The sequence below is a fragment of the Nymphaea colorata genome, chromosome 4, assembly GCF_008831285.2.
Source record: "Nymphaea colorata isolate Beijing-Zhang1983 chromosome 4, ASM883128v2, whole genome shotgun sequence".
Classification (NCBI taxonomy): Eukaryota; Viridiplantae; Streptophyta; class Magnoliopsida; order Nymphaeales; family Nymphaeaceae; genus Nymphaea; species Nymphaea colorata.
In genome coordinates, this window is record NC_045141.1 from 16,704,059 (window position 1) to 16,731,062 (window position 27,004).

The 27,004-nt window shown below is 38.1% G+C and overlaps 4 protein-coding genes across 6 annotated transcripts; 2 read left to right on the top strand and 2 right to left on the bottom strand.

The window, feature by feature from the left end:
• Nucleotides 1-1,786: 1,786 nt before the first annotated feature.
• On the top strand, nt 1,787-4,575 carry LOC116252688 (salicylic acid-binding protein 2-like). The gene is made up of 4 exons (XM_031627125.2): nt 1,787-1,860; nt 2,006-2,502; nt 2,589-2,735; nt 4,110-4,575. Exons 2-4 carry the CDS (start codon nt 2,125-2,127, stop codon nt 4,398-4,400), a joined length of 816 nt encoding a protein of 271 aa, XP_031482985.1. The 5' UTR covers nt 1,787-1,860; nt 2,006-2,124; the 3' UTR covers nt 4,401-4,575.
• Nucleotides 4,576-4,590: 15 nt separating this feature from the next.
• On the bottom strand, nt 4,591-9,118 carry LOC116252687 (uncharacterized). Its single transcript, XM_031627124.2, has 3 exons — nt 8,863-9,118; nt 7,086-7,406; nt 4,591-5,998 (listed from the first exon to the last, which is right to left on the bottom strand). The coding sequence occupies exons 1-3, from the start codon at nt 8,998-9,000 to the stop codon at nt 5,243-5,245; spliced, it is 1,215 nt and encodes a 404-aa protein (XP_031482984.1). The 5' UTR covers nt 9,001-9,118; the 3' UTR covers nt 4,591-5,242.
• Nucleotides 9,119-10,810: 1,692 nt separating this feature from the next.
• On the top strand, nt 10,811-15,526 carry LOC116252253 (autophagy-related protein 101-like). Of its 2 annotated transcripts, none has more exons than XM_031626397.1 (8): nt 10,811-10,944; nt 11,064-11,112; nt 12,012-12,048; nt 12,211-12,296; nt 13,076-13,171; nt 14,013-14,175; nt 14,267-14,426; nt 15,314-15,526. In XM_031626397.1, exons 2-8 carry the CDS (start codon nt 11,080-11,082, stop codon nt 15,387-15,389), a joined length of 651 nt encoding a protein of 216 aa, XP_031482257.1. In that variant the 5' UTR covers nt 10,811-10,944; nt 11,064-11,079; the 3' UTR covers nt 15,390-15,526. The 2 variants fall into 2 exon arrangements, with proteins under 2 accessions (XP_031482257.1, XP_031482259.1); XM_031626399.2 differs by having other exon boundaries at nt 10,827-10,923.
• Nucleotides 15,527-17,427: 1,901 nt separating this feature from the next.
• Nucleotides 17,428-26,005, bottom strand: LOC116253705 (probable N-acetyl-gamma-glutamyl-phosphate reductase, chloroplastic). 2 transcript variants are annotated; one of them, XM_031628669.2, is made up of 14 exons: nt 25,748-26,005; nt 25,344-25,421; nt 25,049-25,228; nt 23,877-23,984; nt 22,627-22,713; nt 22,452-22,502; nt 22,277-22,348; nt 21,132-21,251; nt 20,406-20,466; nt 20,137-20,217; nt 19,364-19,443; nt 19,143-19,232; nt 17,979-18,107; nt 17,428-17,875 (listed from the first exon to the last, which is right to left on the bottom strand). In XM_031628669.2, the coding sequence occupies exons 2-14, from the start codon at nt 25,395-25,397 to the stop codon at nt 17,768-17,770; spliced, it is 1,221 nt and encodes a 406-aa protein (XP_031484529.1). In that variant the 5' UTR covers nt 25,398-25,421; nt 25,748-26,005; the 3' UTR covers nt 17,428-17,767. The 2 variants fall into 2 exon arrangements, with proteins under 2 accessions (XP_031484529.1, XP_031484530.1); XM_031628670.2 differs by lacking the exon at nt 25,344-25,421.
• Nucleotides 26,006-27,004: the final 999 nt, after the last annotated feature.

The window sequence follows — 27,004 nt, forward strand, 5'->3', positions numbered from 1 at the left end:
ACATATTCATTAGGAGGATATCTAGTGGATGAGATATGAGTTTTCTTACCTCTCTCATATTGCTCTTATGTAGCATCTATGTCTAGTTTTACATGTGAATGATGCTCCCCCTCTAGCTCATGCTCTTGATCAATCTTAGTTTCATAAAAGAGTCATCTGACTACTGCTCATGTGCCCATTCTTCACCTTCCTCAATAGTTTTTTTAGTCTCATCATTCTTGACCGACTGTTCTTGAGGCTTTACAAAAACAAACACATCAACATTACCTTTACCAATATCTAGTTGTTTGGCTTCTATAATGTCTTCAAAATCCTCCCTTTAGAAGTCAACATCTTGAATTTTGTGAACCTTTTCATTATTTGGATCCCACAGTGTGTAGTCAAATTCATAATATGCAAAGCTAAGAATATTGGTGGAATATTTTTATTATCTAATTTGGATGATTGTCTAGTATACAATGCATAAAAGCCTTACACCCTAGACACCCAACTAACCATACTTTACCTACTCATCTGATCAGACCTTTTTTAGAATATCACAATATAGTAGCATTAAAGTTTGTCTATTTATCAAATAGCATGTTCTGTGTATGACTTTCCCCCTAAAAGGACTTAGGCAATCTAGAATTGGAAAGCATACTTCTAATTCTCTCAACAATCATCATATTCATCTTTTCCACAATTATATTATGTTGTGGAATGTTGGGAATTGTCTTCACATGTTTAATCTCATGCTTCATAAAGTACTTTCTCAATGATGATGCATTATACTCACTACAATTATTTGTTTGCATTTTTTTCATGTTCTTATTTGTTTTATCCTGAACTATCATACTTATTTCACCCATAATTGCAACATAAAAGACCTTGAAGATGTTATTGATTTCTATTTTGTTTTTCATTGCAAAGACCCATATCTTGCTGAAAAAGTCATCAATAAATGTGACAAAACATGATCTTCGACCCTTAGACATCACATTCATAAATCCAGAGACATCTAAATAGGACATTTTTGTGGTTAGTTTAGCCGTGGAATCTGATTTTTCATTGGTAAACTGACTTCACATGTTTCCACGATCTGTCAAATCATGAAATAAAGTAAAGCAGAAGATTGCTTAGCAGCTCATTCTCATATCACATGTTCAAGATTTGAAAATTGATTTGAGGATGTCTTTTGATAAAGTTGTTTGAGAGAGATCAATTCAATTTGAACCCCAACTTCTTCTGGCATTTAGGCTTACTTGCGGACGCTTTCAAAGGCATGCATCAAGTGGTAAGAAAACTTTTAAATGCTTCTACATATATTATTTGCACGTTTGTAGTCTTACCAATTTTACCAAGTCTAATGCCACAAATGGAAATCGCTCTTTCTTCTCACTTCATCTTTGTTTTTCCTAATTTTCTCATTTTATTTCTTACATATTGTGGTACATATTTAGTGAAATGTAAATCCTTTATCCTATACATTATTATGAAGTGGAGATATATCTATATTTATGTATATGAGGAATTAAAATTTTCTGCAGCCCCATGCATTGGGTTGTATACCGTGAGAGGCTAGAGCATCTAGACCATCAGAGAAATCCACATTATATATATATATAAGCTAACGGCCTCTACCTATTGGATCACAGATGGACTTCCTTACGAGGCGGGTCGTGGATAACAAATTCGAGAATTGAGTGCCCAAGAAAATACTTTTATGTTGGGATAAAACGAAATTGATATTTTTAAAAAGTTTATAAATGCATGTATGTGCAGATTTAATGCTCGTGGCCCAGTGTTGTGCTTCATGGGTGGTTCTAGATAAGGCAGCTGCAGGCTTTTTCAATGCCGTCAACAGCTTCCGCGGAAGTGAAGGTCGGTTCATTGTTTTCTCTCTGTTTCCCATCACTTTCCTATTTATTCATATGTATTCATTGTCACTCGTCGTTCTTTCTCTTTCACTAGTTATGAAAGAAATGTCAATTGAGTTCATCTCTTTATAAAAGTGTCGCCGATTCAGGCTTCAGGCAACTACAGAAGAGAAGAGGATTAAGGCAAAGGAAGAGGTTTCCAGCTGAGAGTAGGAATCGATCAGGCTAACGTGGGGCAAGCGTCGAAGAGGGCAGGCAGTTCGGGAATATGGTGACCAAGGGGGAGGAGACAAAGCACCACTTCGTCTTGGTTCACGGGTCCGCCATGGGAGGGTGGTGCTGGTTCAGGGTGGCCTCCCTGTTGAGAGAGGGTGGCCACAAGGTGAGCGCCCTGGATTTAGGCGCGTCCGGCATCGACCCCGCCACCGCCGACCAGGTCGCCACGTTCGCCGACTACACCCACCCTCTCATACGCCTACTTCAATCCATTCCCGCCGACGAAAGGGTGGTGCTGGTCGGCCATAGCTTCGGCGGCCTCAGCATTTCGCTCGCTGCCGAGATGTTTCCGGCCAAGGTCTCTGCTGCTGTCTTCGTTGCCGCCTTCATGCCCCAGCCCTCCAAACCACCCACCGATGTTCTATACCATGTGCGTGACTTCTTTCTCTCTCTCCCAATTTTTACATGCCAAACAGGATCTCACTTTTTTTTTGTCGTGATCATATGCCAAAACAGTATTTTTTTGCTCAAAAGGATCGAATTGAGTCGTGGGAGGATTCTGTATTTACATTCAAGGAAGATGTGTCTCAGATGTTCCCTGCAACGGTTGAATTTGGCGCACGATTCTTGCTCTCCACTGTCTTCAATAGGTGCTCCAATGAGGTAGTTCCCCGCCATTTTGCAGATGGATTTTGGAGATTATTCCTCTCTCTCTCTCTCTCTCTCTCTCTCTCTCTCTCTCTCTCTCTCACTCTCTGTTTTTCTTTTCCTTTTTCCGTTCTTGTGTCACTGCTGCCAGCCTGTGAGAATGATCTGGTCATTTAACTTGAGTTTTTTGTCATGCTGAACGCATATATGCCATTGCTTAAGACTCAAACTTAACTTGGATTTCAACGTTCCAACCAAACAGTTCTTAAGTATTCAAAATTACAAATGGTTGTAGTAGCATGCATTAATGTTGTGTGGGCAATTGCCCATATGCGGCTCCCCTACAGAGTCCAGATTCTAAACCAGACTTACTAGCTCCTTGTCTTAACTTACATTTTTCCTTTCGCTTGCATAGCTAGGTTGGCAATATATTATTATTGAGACGGTGTAGAATCATGTGGAAACTTCATGTCGTTGATTTGCTGCAAGCCATGAAGATAGTTTTGCATGTAACAAATCACTTGGTTATGCAAGCCTTGTAAAATTAAGCTCAGAGTTAGGAACATGATTTAATTAAACAAATCTAAATACAGGGTCGTTGCTTGAAATTTGACATCACATCTGCTAGAACATTGAGAAGTGCTGAGGAAAAAATCCCATCTATGTCAACTATGGGCTTCACATGGAACGTCCATGTTGAGATAAAGAAATCAAACTTGTAAACTATTAATTTGGCGCACTTGCAAACAAGTCGATTAGTTCAATTTAATCGTCATATTCATGGAATCGGTCCACTAAGAACCTCAACATAAATAGCTAAGCAAGCATTTAATTTCAACCACAACCATAAAAGGTCTGTTCATGTTCGTAAGCATACAGCAGTATGACAGTTGTTGACGGCCTACATTAACTATTGGGCGTTTACATATATCATCTACTTTATTGTATATGATCCTTTTCTTTATTTCTTCTCAAATTTGGCATGAAGGCTTCATGGTACTGGGCCCCGACTTTGTGCATATGGCCATCCAAAGCATATGTTTGGGATAACATATTCACTATTTTTTTATTGTAGCACCGGCTGAGTCTGTCTTATAGCATGTCAAACATATAAACTGGCAATACTAAGACAAAAGGGGTACAGTATAGGAATTTTAAATTTGTGTTTTTGCTGTAAGAATGCATATAATCGATACTTCTATATACTGATGCATTTATGTTTGATAATTGAAGTTTCGATAGATAAAGTTTTCCTAGAAGCAAGACTAACGTGTATTTACTTAATACATGCACATCTGCCCACATGTTCTGCGCAATCACAAATAGGTATGGGAGGAAAGATGATAAGGGTGTTCTAGTTTGTTACTAAAGACAATTGGGATTTTGCAGGAGCATACCTTGGCAACAATGCTCAAGAGACCAGCACCATTTTACAGAGAAGATTTATCCAGCCAGGATTTTGTTTCAGAAGAGAATTACGGACGCACGACGAGAGCTTATATAGTGTGCAAGGACGACCAAATAATTAAGGAAAGTTTCCAACGCTGGATGATAGAAATGAGCCCAGTGGATGAAGTAGTGGAGATTGAGGGTGCTGATCACATGGCCATGTTCTCAAAGCCTCTTGACATTTGCCATCACCTCCTCCAAATTGCTAAAAACCATTGCTGCAGAAAATAAAACACACGAAGAAGAAGGAAGCTTCTACCACTCTCAAAATAGTTGCTGATATCAAGTCCCGTTTCAGAACTGTTTCATGTAATGTCTTGTTGCTTTGTTTAGTTCCTTCTAGGATGATAACGTATGCATGAACAAGCTGGTTTTTGCTTCAGAGCTTGAATAGAAATTAAATATACTTTTCCTCTCGAAAGAAACAAAAAGATAAAGGCAAATTTTCAAATAAAAAAGAATGGGTCGTTAAATACTTGGTTCCTAAAAGGTTCTTCTATTTAGACATCAGCATATACTAATCCCGCGGATCAATTTTAGGTTTGAACCATGTACAGACCATACCTGAACGGTTAGAATTTTGAGAAAAGACACTGAATTGACTATAGAGTGTAATTATACAAAAAAACCATATAGCTATATCATACTTGATCCATTCCTCGATCTAACTATAGCAATCCATGCCTTCGCTTGCTTCCTCAATTTTCAACCGAAAATACAGTGCCTCCCTGTTTCCTTTTAATCCTCTTAAACCCACAAAGTGCCCATTTCAGCTTTTATTTTCAGCTACCAGAATGCAAAGCCCATTTCTCTATCCCAAATACAAACATGTAGACTTTGATGGCTAGGCTTTATTTGTATCGCTTGCATTTGGCATCACCACTTTGTGGCCTTCATTTACAACGAGTGTCTTAACTTCCATCAAACAGACGTCTGCTCTCTCCTCTTGTCCTGGTTGCTTCCTTAGCACCTCCTCGTTCCCCACGAAAACAAGAAACACATCCAATAACAATCATTCTTGCATCATTATGTGTTAAGTATTTGAAGCCAAACCTTGAGATGCAACCACAAGCTTACCACTTCAAGTTCAATGTGAAAGGCTCTGGAGAAACCTTCGCAGGTGAAAACCTGCCAAATGATGCATTGGACAGCAAGCTACTCCATGCAACCGATTCCACTACAATAAATGGCCTCACCTTCTTGATTATGACTGGCCTCAGCTCACCTCCCTCCACCCTTGCCAAAACATCAAACCAAAAGCGCCTTCTCGTTGGCCTTGTGATCCAAGTTGGCATTGACTCCAGAATTTTGTCACCACTGTCCACTTCTTTTTCCAGTTCTAATTGAAATTTAACCAATGTAGATGCTGCTATTTTCGCTTTCAGTACTCTAAAACCACCTTCATGATGAAGCCGGACACCAAGAAAACTCCTCAGCAATTTGTCCAGTAGTACCAACCTTGAATCAAGGATCCGTGTAGAATGCCCTAAGCCACCGGATCGTTGGCCTGTGTAGCACTTTTCCGAGTCAAGCCGAACCATGTCTTGAGACAAAACCTCTGTTTGGATGTAACCTTTGGAATTTGAGTTTCTATAAGCAAAGACAGAGGATGGCCCTTCAATCTGAATGTGAAGTAATGGAGTGCATGAAGTGTAATGTCCAAAATATCGAAGCCAGCTGCTTTTATCATTGGAAGAAAAAGAGCTTCTGTTGAATGGCATGCCAAAGTTGAATGGATCAACTATGCTGACCTGTTGAGCATTTTTTACAGATAAAGTAATTCCTTCACCAACAAGAACACGTTTGAAACCTGTCAAAGTGGTGTTCATCTGAGCACCAGACCAATGATGGCAACAATCAACAGGAAACTCGTTTAGTTTTCAGAGATTAAACGTTGAAAGGAAAAACTCAACACATTGAGGATAGTAGGAAGTTAGGAACTACCCAAAAAGTCATTATTCTAAAATAAAAAGGCAGAACTCATGAAGCCCACAACATATGACGATGGAGGAGAGTGTTGAAATTTCGGTGGCACATCTGTAGAATATTTTCTACTGAAAAGTGATTATGCATTAACCAGTTTCATATAAGAAGCAGTCTGCTGCACTTTGAACGAAAAGGTCTAGAAACATAGCAAGAAAAGTAATACTTGTTACAAACAGGTAGCATAAGCTACAGTCATTCTAAGGTCTAGGCTAAGGTTTCACTATACTACCGTAGCTCCAGTTACAGCTAATTTTGCACTATACAAGGAGATTTATGTGACCCTCTCTGAAGTGCTAGAACTTTACAAAGAAAACTATCAATTTATATGCCAGCCACATGTTCAGTAATAAACAGATAACCTGTCTTGTTGGTTTTCATTCAACAGTAACAACTCATGGACCTTGTTATTTTTGCATGGGGAGGCAAAGATGGTCATCCAATGGTTGGGACTCCTACATTACCTTCACATGAAAATTTAGCAGAACTTGTCTATGTCCCAACTCCCAAGCTAGTTGAGGTCGAACACGAGCATAGATGACCTTTTGCAAGCTAGGGCACTAGAGTGCAGATCACATGTATGCTCATTTTCTGCATAAAGTTTGTTATCCATTTATGAAGTTGTGCTCATTAAATTACATCTTCTCTTAGAAAAAAATGAACCACACACACACACATACAAGGTCATCTCATAAACCATATATCATGACAATGCACAAAATCTGAATTAGATAGCCTCTTTTAAACATGAAAAGATATATACTGCCTACAAAATGAGGAGATAAACCCACCAATTATCACACAGCAACATTGTGTGAACTGATGGGCAGTTCAAAGCACATGTGGCATCTACTTGTTCTTTCAACTTTGAGCAGATCTATTCACAGTTTTCATATGAATGACAGAAAATGGAAGGCTAATATAGAAACATACTGGAAGCTTTAGCAGCACTGCATCTTCTCCTGTGATGGCTAACTCAAGTGGACCCTTGAACTTGAGAGACTTCAATCCAGGCTTCACACTGGCCAGTCCAAGAAAACCTATTCCTGCATTTGACACTTTTTCCTCCCTTCGTAAGCGCTTCCATGATGCAACTTCATCTGTGAACTTTGCTGCCCACATAATTTTCCCTACCCGAAGATAGAACTCATATCGGTGAGAAACACCACCCTTAGCACTGCTTATCTTGATGCTAGAGAAGCTTGTGTTTTCAAACTCCCATTTTTCTTCAATTGAGATTGCTCTCAAAATCTCCTATTTATATTACCCATCACCATCAGACAAACAACATGAAAGATGAATTATGCCACACCAGTGATTCAAAATCAGAAAGCTAATCAAAGCTAGTATTCTTTTAAACCAGAGCTACAAATTCATCAAGATCTTGCAAGGTCACTGAAAAATCAAAAGTGGAAGTATTACTTGCTTGCAGAAAACTTTCTTCTTGAGAAATCAATTCTAAAATGTGAAACATTTCAAAATCCAAAGCCTGTCATCGGGGAGGAGCATTTTCCTTATTCTCAAGGATACCCCATTATGAGATTATTTAAATATTTCATTATTTTAATTGATTTTTTAAATTATTTCTATATACAAGGCGTCAGTTTATAAGTTTACTTCTTGAAAACTTTTTTTATCTGAACACTCTGGCTGCAATTGGACATATCTTTGAAGATCTCTTAAGAAGCAAAGAAGGGGTTTGGGAAGAAAATCGTGTGCTTGGAAAAAATGTTTCTCTTGAGCTCTTTTTTTTTTCCTGAACTCTAACAGTTTAGCTGCATTTCAACATATCTCCGAAGATCTCTTAAGAAACAAGGAAGGTATTTGGCAAGAACATTGTGCTTTGGAACACTTGCTCCTCTAACACATGTTTTAAGAACACAATGTCATTGTTTCAGGAAATATGGTGTGATTGTGACAAGCATTTGGTTATTAGTCCAAAAACAATATCTATAATCACATCATGTTTCTGGACCAAAAGATGGTGCTTTTAGATCATGCATTTTAAGAACATGCAATGTTCTTATTGAATGCCTTTGAAGGTACATTAATGTAAATGGTAGATTCCCTTTTTTTCCTAGTTTCACTGGATGACCGAAATTATTTATTAAAAAAAGTTGTTTCTCAACTGATACTAGCTATGATAATGCTCACACAAACAATACATGTATAAATTTGGTCATAATATGTACATGGGTGTTTTTTGTGTGAGTGTGAGTGTGTCTTGGCTACCGTCCTGCTTTCCAAGACGTTCCCCAATTCTGTTTCCCTTATGGCGCTATTGAGATCTTCCGCTCAAAATAAATAACAGCCACTAGAAAGGGGAAGAAAAACAGTACGAATGAAGATGAAATGTTTATAAAAACTCAAAAGAAATTAATAAACAGGAAAAAGGAAACAACGAAATTCGCGTAAAAAAAAAAGTTAATCGATGAAGTCCTCGGAACAGATAAATCCATAGATATGGAACTCTAAACCGATAAGCAACCACAGTCAGGATTTTCACTAAAGGACACGAAGAAAGAAGAAGGCCGGTTCAGAAGAATGGGTAAAAACTAAAAAGCCGATCAAACCCTCAGCAGACGCTAAACACTAACAATTGATGACAACAATAATTCGAAATTTCTCGACCTAAATCTGTACTGAGAGAAAAGGTTCTCACGCGAGCATATAGAGAGAAAGAGAGAGATGGAGATTCTTCTTCTCTTACCTTCAAGAAAGGGGCGGCAGGGGAAGGTTCTACCTCCGCCGTGTGTAAGGGGAAGACCCGGAGGGTCGAGTTCCGTGTCAATGGAAGACTAGACGCCGTTGAAGCAAGCAAGACCAAGAGGAAAAGCCACGCCGTCATCTCTCTCTCTCTCTCTCTCGGCGATCAGATTGCCAGCGGGAGACCTGAGAGACGCATGACTGGAATTAAAGACAGTATCGTGTCCGAGCATTCGTGCGCCTCAGATTGTACCTGAGCGGTTGTGTGTAGGTGCGCGCACCCCATCCCAATGATTGTTCGGGGTGAGGCCGCCGGCTGTGGCGGTCGGGACGGGTTCCGACCCGTCGGTTGTAATTGGGTCGGGTCTACCCGAACTAAACAAGAAAACGACCCGATATTGTTCAAGGTAGGGTTTGAATCAAAACGGGTCAGACATTTTGTCATGGCGCCCTATGACCTGGTTTTCCCATGATACTGGGTTCGGATCTTATTTGATCTGGATTTAGTTCGTATCCATACTCATGCCGCGTGACAAGCTTGCAGGCTTAATTGAGAGTCGATCCATCTCTAAAAGAAGTGGGACTCAAAACTTGTTCTTTAGTCCGATAGATCCCGACCTATCTTCTAGCAGCATCAGTTTGGTCTCAAAATGATTAAGAAGCAAAACAATCAATCACTTAACAACTCTTTTTATAAATTCTCACCATTTAGATGTTTCAATTAAAGTATTGGATGTCGGTTTTATAACATCTGCATACCAGGCATGGAGAGTGAGTAGGAAGATTATTTCATTTTACATCTAACTGAGAGCCAAAGCTTTCACTCTCATCTATTCTCCTATAGCACTAGGCATGCTTTTGATACTCAAGTTGATTTTTCTGATTTACTTTAACTTGCAAATCGGTGTCTTTTCTTGAAATATAAAGAGTTGATGTGAAATATAAAGAATTGATGCTTTGAGAGTTTGAAACATATACTGACTGTCTACTAGATCTCACCCCATCTCTATACTCATAATAACAAATTCTCACAATTTTTAATACATAAATAATAGGCATTCAACTTTTTTTTCGAAATTTTGAACGCCTATTTAGTAGGTACCAAAAGTTGAAGTGGCAATTTGTTAGTGGCGGATCAATTGCTGGGTGGGTTTTCTAAGTTTTTCAATCAATGGTAGATGAATCCAAATCCAATAACGAGTCTGGGTTACTAAGATGCCTTAACTTACACTACACATCCAAACTAGATTCCAAAAGTTAGTAGATGTGCCCTACATGTCTAAGACATAATGCATGTGGTTTCTCTATGTTTCAGTTAGACTTGAGGACCAACCGAAAATACAAAATTTTTTGCACCGAGATTTATGCATCTGAGACAACTTTTCCTATGCAAACACGCTGCAACTTGTCAAATGCATGTGATTTTTCTCATAAATCACATGAATTTTTCTTGTTGATCACAATGGCCATTTGATTTTGACGGATACCCAAATTCAATTACATGCAAGAAAATTAGATTTTTTTTTTTTTTGCAAGTTTTGTATTCAAATACAAACTCTATGGACATCCCATGTGGTAACAGCTGTAATCTTGACATCTCAAGTTTTAGTTGAGAAGTTTTAGTTGAGAGAGTAAGTAGGGGTGCACATGAGCCGAGACTCGCTTGAGTTGAGGCCGGTTGAATTTGAATCATAAGTCAAAAAAACTTGAGCTCACTCATAAGTAAAAAAACTTGAGCTCACTCATAAGTTCTTTAATTCAACTGAAAGTCGACTATACAGTGTCACAGCTCGATCTCAAGTTCTTTAATTCCTTTAACTCGTTTATGTTAATATGTGTCCTTTTTTTAACACGTCAACTTATTTAACTAATTCAATTATGATGAACCGGTTTTACGAGTTTAAACAAATCGATATGAACTCGACTTGTTTAGCGAACTCGACTCGCACGATTAACGATATACAACTAGGAACCGAGAGTGTTTGCTTTCTGCCCTTCTCACTGTCGCAGTACGGCATTCCTGCCGGAATAATTCTCCCTTCCCCTTGCTTGCTCTCGGGGGAAGGTACGCCTCGCCTTTCCCCTGGTATTTAGAATTCCACCAAGTCTTTCAAATTGGCGCAATCTTCGCATGAGCGTCATCTCCTAGTTGACACTCTCATCTTTTTTTCTCATGAATTCTCGTGTTTGTTTTTTCCTTTGCAGAAGGAGGCGGAGGACCATGAATTGTGAAGTTTGCCATCTTAAAGAGCTGGTATTTCTTCGTTCAATGTCTTCTTTTCCTTCTGTCGACTTGGTTTAGAATTGTTGGTATGTGTTCGTAGGCTTGCTTTCTGCAAAACGTTGAATATTGGATGGTCTTAACTGTTAAGTGGGGAAGCGTGTAAAATCGAAGTTCTGGTGTTGTTGGTGTATCTAGCAATGGTTTTGGTTGATAAGCCATTTGGTTAGGGTTTCGTGGCCATCAGTGCCATGTGTAAATTAAAAAAGATGCCGTCCTTTGATCTGTAAGTCATGTTCTTTCTTCTGATTTGGGGGAAGTGTAGGATCTATGCTCTGCTAAATTTGTACCAACGGCGTCACTGAGTTTTAGAGGACTATCAGGTTCGTCGTTCTGTTGAGACGGCAATGTTGCCATCGCGTAATAAAATTTAGATTCCATATAATTGGGGAGGAAGAGAGAAGAATTCTCTAACGAAAGGTGTGATTGTGCCAACCAGGCAAGCTGGTAGTTCTAGCTTCCTTGTGGAAGCCCTTGGTCATATTATATGTTCCTTTTCTCTGATAAGAAAAAGATTGTTGGAGAGAAGCACAATTTATGATGCAATCCTGGATCTGCTTTCGGTGCATGTTCACTTGAGACAGAAGATTGGATGGACGTTTGGCATACGAGTCTAACCATTATAGTTCTTGTCTTTCACAAGAAAAATGGTGATAATTCAACAATTGTCTGAGAAGAATCACATGTTGGAACTTTATCTTACTCTGTATGGAGTATGGACAGAGATTTAGATTGTTTCTTAGCTTAATATGCTATAAGTTTCTAAATCTTATAGTTCTTCTCTTTGTGATCTATTCTTACTATTGATCCTTGCGCTGGTGCTTATATGCCTGGTGGAGCATTTTGTGAGTTATATGATTTTATGTTTGTAGGAAGTAGAGGCAGTTGAAATCCCAGAAGTCCTACGATGTAAGTTCTGCTGTTTGTTTTATATTTAAAGTAGGATGTGCTTTTAGTATATAGTTGTTTCGCTGCTTACCCGTGCAGTGTGTGCACCTACTGATGAACCATTTTCACTATTTAATGTGTGCTTGATGAATTTTTTACAAAGTCTGTGTGGTATCAATGCAGGCATACTTCACACCATTTTGTTCCACAGAGCCTTGGGGCTTGTTCGCCCAAATGATGTTGACTCTGAACTCTTTGATATTACTTATGTAAGTTTCATATTGTCCTTCACATTTCTATGTAGTAGTGCGTTGATGGCTAGTTTACATATTTTGATTGGCGGCATGCCAAGATGTTTGAACTTTGAAAATTGCGTAATCTGAGTCAATGTTGGAGAGCATGTGAATGATATATTCAGTGACGTTCTGTGATGTTTTATGAGTTATGACTTTTGACTTTTGAACAGCAGTCAACATTGGAGAGCATGTGAGTGATCTACTCAATGATGTTCGATGAGGATTTATTAGTTTTGAGTCTTTTGACTATCGAACAACTAACAAAGTATATTTGCATACTTTTTAGTTCCAAAACATTATAACCAAATTTTCTAGTTCATTCCTAGACTGGAACGTGGTAAAAGAGACATTTATTTGGGTAAAGTGTGATTTTTTCATTCTCATGTTATTCCTTTATTTATGTATCTGCTTGTTGACAGCTATGGATGGTAATGGTATTGAGTTGTATATATCAGTATATCTACTCTATAGTTGATGGCTTACGTCCTGCACTCTGCCAGTACTCAATACACGATCACATTTTGTTCTCTCCTGAAAATACAATGTTCTCAGAGCCTCCTACTTTGTTTGTTCCCCTAACCATGAGTCTCGTGTGAAACAATTTCCCTCATTTTCTAGTGACCAATTGTTCTCTATTATTGCCTCATGCTTTATTATTTCAGTCTCATTTTCTTTGCACTTTAATTATCTAACTTATTTCAGTCTCATTTTCTTTGCACTTTAATTTATCTAAACTTGTTTTTCCTTTTAAGGTGCAATGTGGGGATGCTGACCTGGAAAAGAATATAGAGGAAAAGATCGATCAGTTCATTGCATGGGTGGAGAAGCACCCTAACAAGAAAAGCCAGGTGAATCATTTTGGCCATTCGCTTGATCTATTTTCTCCGGTCCTTAATGCTCCTTAATGCTCGTTACTTATCTAAATTTTAGCTGCTTTTGGAGAACCTTATATTTTTAATGTTCAGAAATGTTAGGTTCTTGCGAAGCTTGACCTTTGAGTTTCTTTCGCTTAACTTTTGGCGCTTTGGAAAAATGATAATTTTGTTGCTTGTGATAAAAGGCATGTTAAAGAATAATTGGCTGGCTTTTCTTTTCCTGATATCTAGAAATCTGAATCTTGATTACGAAAGCACAGGATGAACATCAGGAATGGTCTCCCAGCTGCTCACTAAGACCTAGGTAAGAGTTCTCTCTAATCCTGAATAAATCAGGTCTAGCAGGTATTGTGCATGTAGTTTTCTCGTCTTTCCTAATAAAGGGTGAGGAGATGAACTGACCTCATAGTTTGAGATTGACACACCAAAAGTCAAATAAAAATAAAAATTTGGAACCTCTCTCCATGGCATATGCAACATCAAAACTTTGGGAAGTAGGTAGTTAGTAGAAAATGACCATTCTCTCTCTCCCTCCCTCCCTCCCTCCCTCCCTCCCTCTCTCTCTCTCTCTCTCTCTCAAAAGCACACACTCGCACATGCAAAAACATCTTTCCATCATTTATGCAAGTTGCTGTCAAATGGATGGGGACTATAAAAGTTGTCGACTTATCCTATCTTTCTTCTTTAGTCTATGGGTTATGCTGTATGAGTGTATTCTATTTCTTTAGTCTTGTGTATTCATTTGTTTTTCTTGCTGCCAACTTCATTTCTATGTAGAAAATGTGTCTGATCAACCTTGTCATGAACAATGCAGATTTGCCTTTCCTTCTTTGAGAAAAAGAACAAACAGGCTACATGGTTCAGTAACAAAATTGAGCGTCTGTATTGGGAGCAGTGGTTTATTTATATGAATGTTGTGTCCCCAAAATCCTATATGGGAAAGCATCACCATGCCAAAGCTCGTACAGATTCAGTAGGTATAACATGTTCATCGCTGCAAGTCCTTTTCATTTGAATCATTGAGAGGTAGTTCCTGTTCACTGATGGTTTTGGTTTTTCTATCTACAGAGAGTACAGACGTGAGTACTCCACGTCATGCTTCTCTTGAGACATCCCTTCGTGAAGTATTGTTTCAAATTATCAAATTTGTAAATGAAAAGAAGGATCATATTCCGCCTGTTCCAATTTTGGATTGTGTCTCATTTCCTTATGAAATTACATTACCAAGGTAGCTCTTTAATGTGTATTTCCATGACCATAACTGGTAGCCATGATTCATTTTTAATTTCATTGCTGTGTTTGTTTTTCATGTTATTCCAGTTTATTGTCTATGTGCAATAGCTGTTGATTTGTAACTTTGTCTCTGTTCATGGAAGTTAAGCCTACCATATGGCTCGTCTTTCTGCAGTCGAGAGGTGTTGTTTATGCATCTGATCCCCATTAGCAATTACTTGTCAATTCCTTGAACAGAGTTACTTCTGTCTTCACTTCTGCATGATTACCTGCCAATATGGCTTTTATTTCATCACTGCATTGATATGCTGTGTGCAATGTGGAACTTTACTGATCTTTGTTTGGTCATGTGTTCCTATCCCAATATGGTGGCTCTCCCGGGACTCCTGGACTGCTTGTTGCATGCATAAAGAATGAAATTTTTCCATTGTTTTTTCTACAACCTTTCTTATTTCAATCATAGTTGGCAAACCCATGCAGACCCTGATCGGCTGATGACCAGGCCACCGAGTCATTGACTCATTGACTCGGTCAAGTTTTAAAATAACCTGAATCGGGCGAATCGGGGCGAGTCAGGGACAGACTGAGCCAAGGCTCATGGTCAGGTTTTCTAACGATCCAAGTTGACTTGGGCGATTCTCGAGTTAACTCGGCGAGTCAGCCAACTATGGTTTCAATTCTCTTGGGTAAACGTAAACCTGATTCATCAATGTGCATCTCTTTCTGTCTCTTATACTCTTATATATATATATATATATATATATATATATATATATATATGCAGCACACATGCATGAACATTTTCCCTAGCATGTGTGCCTACCGAAATTTTACTTTTTGAAATAGATGGTCATGTGCTGACTATTCTTCTCATGTACCCAGTGCCTCAGATTCTTCATTCGGCATGGATATGATCAAGAGGATGCTTCAGACTGGACATCCGACAATGCTTGGTTGATCATCTACACTTGCAACTTAAAAATCACTTTTCTGATGTTTTGTGCATAATAGGCTCTTCGAAAACACTTGTTTAGTTCCTAACTGGCTTGTAAATAACAGTATATTCATCTGTTGATAAAATGAAAGTTCATAGAATCACAGTGCTCTCTCTCTCTCTCTGGTAGGCGAGTTAAGAACAGGATCGGAAATGTGCAAATTGCAATACCCCTGCTAGACTCTTGTCGAGTCTGAATTGATCAAAGAATCTTCTGCCAATCTTGATAGGTGAACCGTTTTGAAGGATATAAAGAACCGTCCTCGTAATACATTAACTTGCTGGGGGTTTTCTGTTAATAGGGGTGGAGCCAAAAAAATTTTATGAAAAGGGCCAAATTAATGTTTTTAAATTTTGATTGGGGCTGAAATATCATTTTTCAAAATTTCTATATAAAACAAGTGAATTTTTTTAAAATTTACATGTAAATTTAAAAAAAGAAAAAGAAAATTGAGGATCAGGGCTTCGCCCCTGCCGTTAAAGATTATAAGACTAACGCGGGCCTGGTGGGGGTACTGACAGTCCTTTAAGACCGTCTCAGACCAAGTGCAGCAACCCGGTATAATAAATTGAAGAAAACCCCGATATAATAAATTGAAGAAAACCCTTTCTGGATTTGTGTACAAGGAAACTGGGGTTCAGCAAATTCCTACGAGTTCATGCGAACATAAAAACTTGAATACCAAACTCGGTTTAATCCAGACTGACCTAGGTAGCCGGAGCTTCTGCTGGCCCGCCTAGCAAATATTTATCAGGCCAATTTCCCTCTCAAAACAGTTTGCTCGCACGCGTGCTAACACATGGTCACTCAATCTTGATAACTTCAATCCACCAGTAATCCAGACCACTTTCCCCTCCCGTCACTCCAAGTCAGCGAGAGGGATAGATAGAATATAGTTGCCTAAGATTGTCAAGTATGCTTGCAGTGAGTTGCAAATATCTAATTTCCTTGTGTCTGTTGGTCATCCTACTGGTTGGGCTGATTCCTGACAGGTTTTTCGAAATCCGACCGCACAAATTAATGCATAATATCAAAACGTACTTGCATTTAAAACGAACATAGAGGAATAGATCAATTGAATAAGAAACCATCAACAATTCATATTATTAACAAATGATCATCAAAACACACACGAATAGAAACCCAACGATCTTTTTCCACATATATATTTATATACCAGATATCCAAATGTTGGCTGGAACTCGTCTTTTTTCACATTTTTAGTAGTTATAGCCGTATATTCATATATTTTCCATATTTCTTTAAAATATATCAACTTCCTTGGCTAAAGGCATAATGTCCAAGTAGAGGAAGACCATGCCGCGCCCACAGGGCTTACCTGTCAAGACATGGGGGCATTCGGTGGAGAGTGAAACCATGGGCAAGAAAGAGGTGGCACGCCCGTAACCAGTTGGGCAACATAAAGCAGACGTAGAATGGCTCAACTCATAAGGTTAAGAAATCCGGAAGCAGCCCAAGAATTGGCAACGGCGGGCATTTCCCACCTGGTCAGAGACTTCGATGACAGTTCACTTACAAGATCAACTTGGCAATCGTAAGCTATGAGTATGGACTAAGCACAGAGCCCCATGAACCGGACATGGTTTATCACCTCGAAAGATGTCTGACCGATTCAACCATTGCCCAAGAATAAGAGGCCAAACAAACAACTGACTTGAGGACAAGGAGTAGACGCCCACCTGACAATGAATGCAACTCATCCAAGGTAGGGGTGAAAGAGTCCAACCGATTCAAAGAGCCAGTCATGCATTTATGAGATTTCCACTTAAATATGGAGTATGGCCTTCTCTTGGAATGCAGATTCCATTTTCAATTTCCCTTTTCAAATCGTAAAGGACCATATATACTCAACGAGAAAAGCGCATGCACATTTACTAGCTCAGAAAAGTACATAAATGGTTGAGCTTCTACGCCATAAGAGCTTAAGAGGATCTCAAGGATCAAAGCTTAAGAGGATCTCAAGGATCTAGGAAGATGCCATGGAGCAAAGAGCTATCTTAATTACGAGGACACAGTTATTTGAAACATGAGAAAACACGCCGATGATGAGCTCATCGAGCATGTAGAAAATACAACAATAAATAACGTGGAGACTTGTGAAGTCCACAGATTTTGTAGCGACCTAGCCACAGAATCCAGAGATCACGGAAATGGATACAGGCTGTCCCCTTATTATCCGTAATAGTGAGCTTCTCGGGAGGAGTAATTACCTTTGCACTTGCTTGCCTATCACTTCATTACAGTGTGCAGACAGCAAGCAACACAAGCCAGTCAGGCATTTCGACCTGGCAAAATCATATGAAGCCCAAAATAACTGGTCTCACGGGAAGAGTGGTTGATAACGCAATCCAGTGCCCTCAGGATATCCCATCATCAGATTAAGGTTTTGCAGTGCTTGCCCTGAAGCTCCTTTCACCAAATTGTCAATCTGCAATAAGCATAACAACAATAAATGGAAAGAAACTGCTGGTCAATTTTTTCTGCGTTGATATAAGCAACAATACTTGCAAAAGGTATCAATGTCCACTTACAACAGAGACTATTATTGCTCTTCCAGTAATCCGGTCATCAAATACATTCATGAAGCAGTAATTTGATCCTCGGACATTTCTAGTATGAGGAATTGCTCCTTTCTCCAACAAAACCACAAATTCTTCATTCTGGAATAAGTGGAAAATGAAAAGCGAAGATAATCATCCATATCAAGGAACATTAACAGCATGATCTTTTTAAGTCAAAGTTCCTGCTTTGTTAAAAATGTTTTTTAAAATATAAGACTCAACAAGTTGATGCAAATTCTTCACATATTCCAAATACAAAACAAGCAACAAGACAACAGGAGCTTAAAAAGGTTCCAGTCCTCCAATAAAGAAGACTCCCCTTTGTCGTGTCCATATCCAAGAAAGCACATGCAATTTTCATTTTTCTTTTTTCCTAAGAAAAACAAAGCAGACTAACATCTTACAAATGCAACGTCATCAATAGGTTCAGATGAACTGCTACAAGCTTGCTTATTTCAGCAAATAAACCAAATTCCAACCGTGGAATTGCTAAGTATTCAAGAGGCAAATGAGGAGCTTGTATGTGCTTGGTGCAATGCCTCAACCATGCACGTGTAGAACAAGCACTGGAAAAAGCACATTTCATTAACAACCAAGTTGGAGTCAAGTCAAACAAGATGGATTTGAGTTTCAAAAGCCAAACTCAAACAGTCAGAATTTAATCCATGTCATCCCCTGTTCTGAACTTGACTGATGATCAATTGATCATAAAACAAATCAATCTGTAACATGAGTTTATAAACAAGAATCACAAGCAATATCATTCTTTTCTCACTGAGGTGACTACTGAATGAATTTCTTCACTTTGGACTTGGTTAGATCAACATGCAGATCTTTGGGTTACCACATTGCATAGGTTAATTTACCTACTAATAAGTATAAACAATCCAAGATCAACTTGATTCTAAATATCGCTATTAACACAGCATGACTCCTGTAAGTACAAAGCAGCAAAATTGCATACAGTACTCATGGGAAAGATTTTCCAATTTCCAAAAAGTACAAGACTAATAATAATATAACACATCCATCTGTCTCTAGCATGCTGTCACCTCCAGATGATAGCAAAAAGAGAACACAGAAAGCCTGTCATTTTCATAAATATGATTGACTGCATAGAACACAAAAAGTTACCTCATAATAGCTACTTAAGCATTGGTACAAGTCTTCAGTTGTCACTCCAGAGGCCATTTCCACATATATGGTTGACTGCATGCCTCGGCTCTGATTAAATATCGCAATAACATGACTCAGTGCAGTATATGGCCCTCAACAAGTCTGAAACTGCCAGTGCAATAAGGGAAAGAGAAAAAGTTTTGTTCATGTTGGGATATTATGTTTAGAACAATTCCTACCATTGGCATTAGATGTGGTGTAAAACTAACAACCACTTTTGAAGATGATACATCGTTGAGCCCTTGTTCAATTTCAGGGACTGAAATGGATAAATTACCAAACAAATCAATCTTCAAACTAAACCTTCAAATGGTGTATATGGTCAGCTCATAAACACATTTAGCAGGTGCCCAAAAACTAATAGAGAATTGAAGAAGCAACAAGAATAGAAAGCTAACAGTAAATAAATGAGTCAATTAGATAAAGTAAAGGAAAACAAGTAGATCGCTTGAAGTGTAAGCCATGGTCAACATGCAGACTTCATGTATTGGCTATAATAAATAATGTAACCTTAATCATGACTGTCAATAATTTTTAAATAAATTTGTCCATACACAAGCTCCTAATGGTTGGTTTACAAGAGAGGATGCTGAAAGAAACAAATTAAATACTAGACTTGTGAAAATGATGATCCGGGTTGCCAGAAAAGGGATTCCCATTTTCACTTGTGAAAAATCTAATAAACATTACATGCGGGAAAAACCAGGTTTGTGATTTGACCAATAGCTAACTACTTCTCTATCTCTCTCCTAAAGCAAGCCTCCATCTATCTATCTAAATCTAGGAAAATGTTCACATAGGCACCCTGTGCCAATGCAACAAGATAGCAAGCAATTCACTGTAGCAATCCAGTTTGGTAATAAATGACCGAAGAAAATACGCACACATAGGGAAGGTGAATGGTCTATTAACTGCAATAAATAAAATGAAATGAGACTTCAAGCATATATACCATGACGGTGCTTAGTAATTCCATAAGAATGTATGCCTTCAGCAATTTCAGTATACAAATTTGCCTCCTTTGCACCACGTCCTACAAGAATGTAAAAGAATGAAATTCCGTAAGTTATTTTGTACAGCTTAAGGAGAAACTTCAAGAATCAACACATACTTTAAAGAAATAAAAATTTAGTATATGAAACTTTGATTTAAGGGAAAAAAAAGTCAATAGAATTCAAAAAACAAAAAGTACAACTAAATATATGGGTGTATGATCCTTACCTGCACCACTTACTCCAGATTTTGCATCAATAATAATGTTTCTCACTTCAATCAGTCGTTCCTAGAAGAAACCAAAAAAAAAAAAATCATTGAAAATCAAAGGAACAAAATTTCAGTTGACATATACACTACAGGAGGTAGCATAAACAAAAAATGTTAGACGAGGGTGGACCAGCAAAGAGTTTTATGACAGGTGCTTTTGCCAAACATGAGCTCATAAAATGCTCCTGATTTTGATATGCTGCTATAGGTAAAAGAATAAGATTTTGATAAACAGAATATTGGAAGAACTACTTGAATGAAATATATCAATCTCCACGAGTGACTAAAACTATAAGCTCCAACAGATTGAAAATGGCTAAAGTTCATTAATAACTTTAATCACAAGCCTTATGACAGGCATAGTTAACTGACTTCTCACTTGGTATAAAATTATAAATTATGCATTTTTGTTATCTTTCAAAGAAGAAAAAGTGATGCGTAGGGAAAAAGAAGGACTATTGGTTTATCAACCAAAAGATCAGGCAGTTCCCTCTTTCCCACACCACAGCACATGTACACACATGACACTATTGAGTTCTAAGATGAACACAGACAAAAAATTTAAATTCAATTGGAACTTGGTAGAAAATAATAATTAAATGCAAAAGAGAAGCAGAATATTTCCATGCACTATTGGACAGTTTGAGAAGTCACAAAAGTGCCTTAGAAGTTGAATAAAAGAACCTTTAGCAAAGGAACAAGAGGAAGCTGAATAGATGTTGGATAGCAACCAGGATTAGCAACTAGACGAGCATTTCTGATGTCATCCCTCAAAATCTCCGTCAATCCATATACAGCTTCTTTCTGGAAATTTAAAAAGTGCCCACAGCAACAGGACAAAACAAAGAGAAAATCAGTAGCTCTTTGAGCAACATGCCTAGCCATACAGATTAAAGGAGATGATTTACAGCATTCGCCAACAGGTAAGATGCAAAGGATAGAACAACAAAGTAAGATGCCGCACAATAAAATGGAGAACACTGAATGTGAAATAGAAATGTTTAGCATGTTAACTAAACTAGCTTATATTCTCCAAGGTTGATTAGTTTGGAAGAAGGTACCATTACTGACTTCAGATAACCAGTAAGGCTTTTTTTTTTTTTCTTTCTTTTTGATTCAGCAGGGAGAGTCCAGAGATTCCAATTGCCAACAGGAAGTGATGTTGACTGTGGCCTCATTTCGAAATCTATGGTGTAAAGCTACTCAAACATTTCCCCTTTGGACACCAGCACAGTTTCCTATCAACATTGTCCCTTCAGCACAGGCCACATACCAGGCACTGAATTTTTTATCTCCTCCAATGTGAAGGATTCAAGGCCACCCCACCATACCAGTGCAGGGTAGTAGTAAGTGGTCACAATATGGTAATCTTAATAGTGCTTCCTGAATTGATAGGAGAAAAGGAAAGATATGGAACAGGAAACGGAAAACAGACAAAGTAAAATGCACTGGGTTCTTTAGCACCAAGTTGCAAAGTGGAAAACATTCTGTAGACTATGGTTAGTGAAAACATTCTGTAGATCTAGGCTCTATTGCTAGTAGAAAACATTCTGTAGACTATGGCCTTTTAGTGTTTCTGCAGATTCTTAAAGAAGTTCAATATCAACAGGAGATATCATATTTAACATTATTTATGACGTTTGATTATCTACATGGAAACATGTTCTCCAGCAAATAAATAAATAAGCATGTCAAAAGGGTCACTTACCTATGTGTCAATTGTAAAATAAAGCAAAAGCTGCCTTCGGCTATCATTTTTTGCAACATAATCAATAATAGTAAATGCATCTGCCTGTATTTTTTATGGAAAGCCAAAAAGAGCCACATACTTGCAATTCTGGTGCTCTGTGAGGTTGCCCATACCACTCCTCATATTCATCAATGTTACGGAGCCGAAAATCCTGCAGTTTTCATCCTATTATCTTAGCCCTAAATTAAAGGCTGATGAACAATAAGCAGCAGAAATCTCAGATGACCTCAAAAGGAGCTGAAAGCAATGCATACCGCAGAAAGATCAACAATTTTTATCCCCCTTGGAAGACCTTTAATGATTTCCTGTAGTAAGAAACAGTACAGCCATTTGATTGCATCAACTGATAACCACAACATAATAGACAAAAGAATGCATTCAAATTTCAGAAAGGAAGATGCGTTCCCAGGCAAGAAAAAGATAAAGGACCTGAGTTGTTCCATGTGGCAAACAGCAAAACACAGCATCAACTTCAGAGAAGTTGGCATCTTTGACGGCAATCATCTTTGGCAACTCCTGCAATTTTAATCAATAATCAATAAGTCCCTAAAAGTCATTATCTTAAGCAAATGTCAATTTCTCAAATAATACATCTATGTAACCAATCATAAGTCCCAGAAATAAAAAAATAGATCTCATAGTTTCACAGTGCAGTCATAAACACTGGATTGACCATATCTTCATTACAAAATATTAGTCATGTAAGTTTGAGACTAATTTTGAGGGAGAAACTTCTGGAGATTAAAATTATAAAAGATAGACAAAATAGCAAAATCAAGACAGGATTAAAAATATCAAAGAAAACAAAAAAAACTATGAAAAATTCATAAAGAATAAATAAGAGTAACTGGACATACATTATATAATCATGAAGTTGTATAATGTAGGATAAAAGATAAAGATTGTCATGCATAAAATGCATCATGTTTCCCTTCATGTATAGCCATCCGAAGCCTGGAAATGCATCATAATGATGTATCATTGGCGACTTGCTACCATGTACAACATAAATAAAGCTTGTGAAGTCCATATGCTTTCATAGAAGAACCTGCTGAACATGGAATGACTTCGTGAACTCAAGGGCATTTTTGGCACAGGATGTTTCGGCCAAAGTGTCAAAAGAACATCCAACTGGTGTAGCACAAAAGCAGGTGATAATTTAATCACATAAGTTACGATCATATAATACCATGTTTACATATAATAAGTGAACACATCAACCCTTATCAATGTCACCTTTTCAAATGAGAAAAGCACACGAATTCACTCGCATCAAGCATCAGCGCTTCAAGCCAATAACAAGTGCTATTGGAGGAAGACAACTCAGTCATTGATTACCTAACTAGATCAATTGTTCTATTTCTTTTTCTTAAGAAAAGAAAAAAATACTAATTTCAGATCATTTCACTGTCCAAGCTCACATTATGATGTGGTGAAATCTCTAGATACATCACAAATGCAGAGAAGAAAGCTAGGAACACCCCCCCCCCCAAACCACCCGGGAACCACCAAACAAAAGAAAAACTGTTCACCAAATTTTATTGACATAAACATAGACAAAAGTGATCACATGATTTGGAGCTGTTAACTTCAGAACTGAACCCAGCTCTGAATTTCAATAATACATCAAATACACATCCACAACAAAATGGAGAAGCTGCATGACGACTTGCCCTTACTTGTGTAATCAAGTGAGGAAACACAGATCCAAGAGATTGTCCAGCTTTTCTGTCAGCAGTCATAAGTGTGATTTTAAAGTTTGGATGGTTTGCTAAAAGCCTCACGATCTGCTCCAAAAAAAAAACAGCCAAATAGAAGTGAATATTGAGAAACAACAACGTGTTGACTAGGAATGTACTGGAATTCATGGTATGCCATGGACAGAATCCAAATCAGTGACTGGGATCAAAGATCTACAGAAAGTGGTAATAAAAGCAAATTTCAGACAGTAAAAAGCGACAAAGCATTTTATTTAATGAAGAACCTTTTTGGTTTCATAACATTGTCATTCTGTGGAAGATGAATCTGTTGAATCTTTCAACCATGAAAAGAGCAGATATGAGTATAGAAAGAACTGATCCTATATATGTTCTCTCTTGATTAAACACATCTATCAATTTCAACGGCTAAATTCACTCCACATTGCCTAGCACGACCTTTTATACCCAAGTTAACTAAGGTGGAGCCTCGTGTAGCTATTTGTTGGAATTCAATAGTACCAATTAGGAACAATTTTTACTCAGGCCTACAATAGAGTTTGAACCTAACACAAAAGATGTTGACCATAGAGGATCCAAGACGATTTTACATCCTTCATCAATTAATCACGTACTCCATATGCATAACACATGCACATCAGTATGCACCCTCTCACCCTTGCGTTTACCACAGCAACACAGACACATCTACATGCCCGTCTACATACACGAATATACACAATTACGCACATATAAGTACCCGTGGTATAGCCCTGGTTCCAATGTAGATAATCAGCAGTCTTCGAGAACAACCACTGGAAAGTATGCCACATCAGCATATTAAACCCCTGTTTTAGAGCAGCCGACCACCAAAAGTGAGAGCAACCAATGAAAACATTGGTTGCTACCAACTAATCAACGAAAATTACATTAAATGTTTATTTAGAATTGCATATGGTGAATCCAATCTAGGCTACTAAATTACTAATTTGCTGCTTTTAAAGGCAACCTTTTGTATCCGGCGATCACATACAAATTTACTTTCTGAGAGAAGCATGTAACGACGAGAGGAAATTCATCTAGCAGTTGCAATTCATAGGAATGGTTACCGCAGAAACCAATCGAACGCGTAAAAAGGAACTTGAAAACTCTACCTCGGAACCTGTATATCCACTTGCACCGAGCACGCCCACCCTAACAGTCTCTGAAGATTTCTTACTTTCTTGGCCAGTCGAGGGGAAGGTCTGCGAAGGTGAAACTACTGAGGCCCTCACAAGGAGCATGCTTGAATTCCGCTTCCCAAATTTTGGAAGTAGAGAAGCTTTTCGTCCATTCTGCTATATAGAACAAAGATTTAAGATTGAAGTAGAACGTCACATAATAATCAACAAGGAAAGTAATCACAAGAAAAAATGCAGGACCCTGCGACCAGCATTTCCAATGACCGACCTTCCATGTGCATCCATAATCCACATGGACTGATCCAAATGTCACGGAGCTCATTTCTGCGATTTGCGAGCAGCCCACCTGTGTTTGATGCAGGAAACTCAACTAAATAAGGACGTCATTTACAACTCTTTCCACCACAGAAATTGATTCACACCGAAGCATAGTTTATCATGGTCACTCAAATTTTCCAGACGATCTCAACCTTCCGCCACGATTGCAAACCAGCATAGCCAAAAAACCAAACAACTAAAACACGTTTCAGAATCTCAGAATTATACAATTTTCCTATGAATATTAAAGTTCATTAACAAAACGAGATTCCTCTCCATTTTCCCCAAGAACACCCAAACCGAACGACAGGCCGATTAATCATTGAATCGAAAGGTGCGAAAAAAAATAACTACCTTGCGAATTAGATTCCGCGGTCAGATACGCGCTCCCCTGTCAATCCGGCCAAAATCGGAGCAATTATTCAGAAATCCGAAGTAACAACTGGGACGGAACACAATCCAACGATCGACTTTGAGCTTTTTGATAGGATTAGGGTTAGCGCTTCTACTCGGTTCCACTGTAATGAAGTCTACCAAGTGGAAGACAATATTTCTTTGTTCTTTTCTGTCGTGGGTTTTTCCCTTTCCCCCGCAACGCAATCTCTTCCCGCTAAAAAAAAATGAAGCCGTTTACGAGCCGCCGAGTAAGAGGTGTGAAAACGTAACTTTCCTTGATTTTGACCGTAGCGAGACCGATACTCGGGCACCGGTCGAGTTTGAGCCTGGCCAAATCCAAACCCCAATCGAGTAAACTCTACAAAAAATTTACGGAGTTTTTCGCTTTGTGTTATTATGCTATAAACGAAAAAATTAAATATTTTACAAAAATTACTCAATTTTTAATTGTTAATTTAACGTTTAAATTATATATGTGGTTTTCATGCCACCGAAATTGGTATGATTTTTATAAAAATTTTCCAGAAAATAAACTGATTGACATCCTCATTTTAGTCAACGCTCCTTCAACTAATGTAATATCGCAAAAGTATAGACTTGTATGCAAAATTATGAATAATGTTACAAAATTTATAAAAGAACTTGCTAAGTGATTGATCATCTTGAGGTTAAAAATTTGTCGAACCATGAGCTCCATTTAAGAGTGGACCAAGTTGTTATAATACGTTCCACCTACACAGATTTTTTGTAATTTTAAACGAAATGTATGCTCTCTGATCAACCTTGTAAACAATATCTTTTACATACATCATCGTCAAAGATCGTTTAAGGACAACAAAGTAGTGAGATTAAAAGGTTCCGAATAAGTCAAGCTATTTGTGTTTGAAGTTGCCTGAGGGCTACATAGATCTCGAGCAAACTCATAAAAGGGAGCTCCACGAAGCAAACATGAAGCATATGTACTTCCCAACTCAACTCACATAAGTTTGTTAATAACGATCAATTTATTTTGCATAATAACCCGTGGGAATGTTACTTTGCCTATAAACTGAGAGTACAATTCAAGCCATGTTTCTATAGAGGATGTTGAGTCTATCTCCATAAGTTTCGAAACTTGAATCGTGTACTATATATATTTACATCCGAACAATATGTTTCAAGTGTGAATAAGCCCAGTTAGGTGCAAGACATTAACAGTAGAGAAATCCTCAGTTC

Coding starts and splice junctions, on each gene's coding strand:
- LOC116252253 (XM_031626397.1), top strand. CDS start 11,080: ATGAATTGTGAAGTTTGCCATCTTAAAGAGCTG. Junction 13,172..14,012: donor ACCCTAACAAGAAAAGCCAG/GTGAATCATTTT, acceptor TGAACAATGCAG/ATTTGCCTTTCCTTCTTTGA. Junction 14,176..14,266: donor AGCTCGTACAGATTCAGTAG/GTATAACATGTT, acceptor TTCTATCTACAG/AGAGTACAGACGTGAGTACT.
- LOC116252688 (XM_031627125.2), top strand. CDS start 2,125: ATGGTGACCAAGGGGGAGGAGACAAAGCACCACTTCGTCTTGGTTCAC. Junction 2,503..2,588: donor CCACCGATGTTCTATACCAT/GTGCGTGACTTC, acceptor ATGCCAAAACAG/TATTTTTTTGCTCAAAAGGA. Junction 2,736..4,109: donor TCAATAGGTGCTCCAATGAG/GTAGTTCCCCGC, acceptor GGGATTTTGCAG/GAGCATACCTTGGCAACAAT.
- LOC116252687 (XM_031627124.2), bottom strand. CDS start 9,000: ATGACGGCGTGGCTTTTCCTCTTGGTCTTGCTTGCTTCAACGGCGTCT. Junction 7,407..8,862: donor CTGCCGCCCCTTTCTTGAAG/GTAAGAGAAGAA, acceptor TAATATAAATAG/GAGATTTTGAGAGCAATCTC. Junction 5,999..7,085: donor CAGTGCTGCTAAAGCTTCCA/GTATGTTTCTAT, acceptor TCTGGTGCTCAG/ATGAACACCACTTTGACAGG.
- LOC116253705 (XM_031628669.2), bottom strand. CDS start 25,397: ATGAGCTCCGTGACATTTGGATCAGTCCATGTGGATTATGGATGCACA. Junction 25,229..25,343: donor ATTATGGATGCACATGGAAG/GTCGGTCATTGG, acceptor TCTATATAGCAG/AATGGACGAAAAGCTTCTCT. Junction 20,467..21,131: donor CTCTTGTTCCTTTGCTAAAG/GTTCTTTTATTC, acceptor GGTTTCTTCTAG/GAACGACTGATTGAAGTGAG.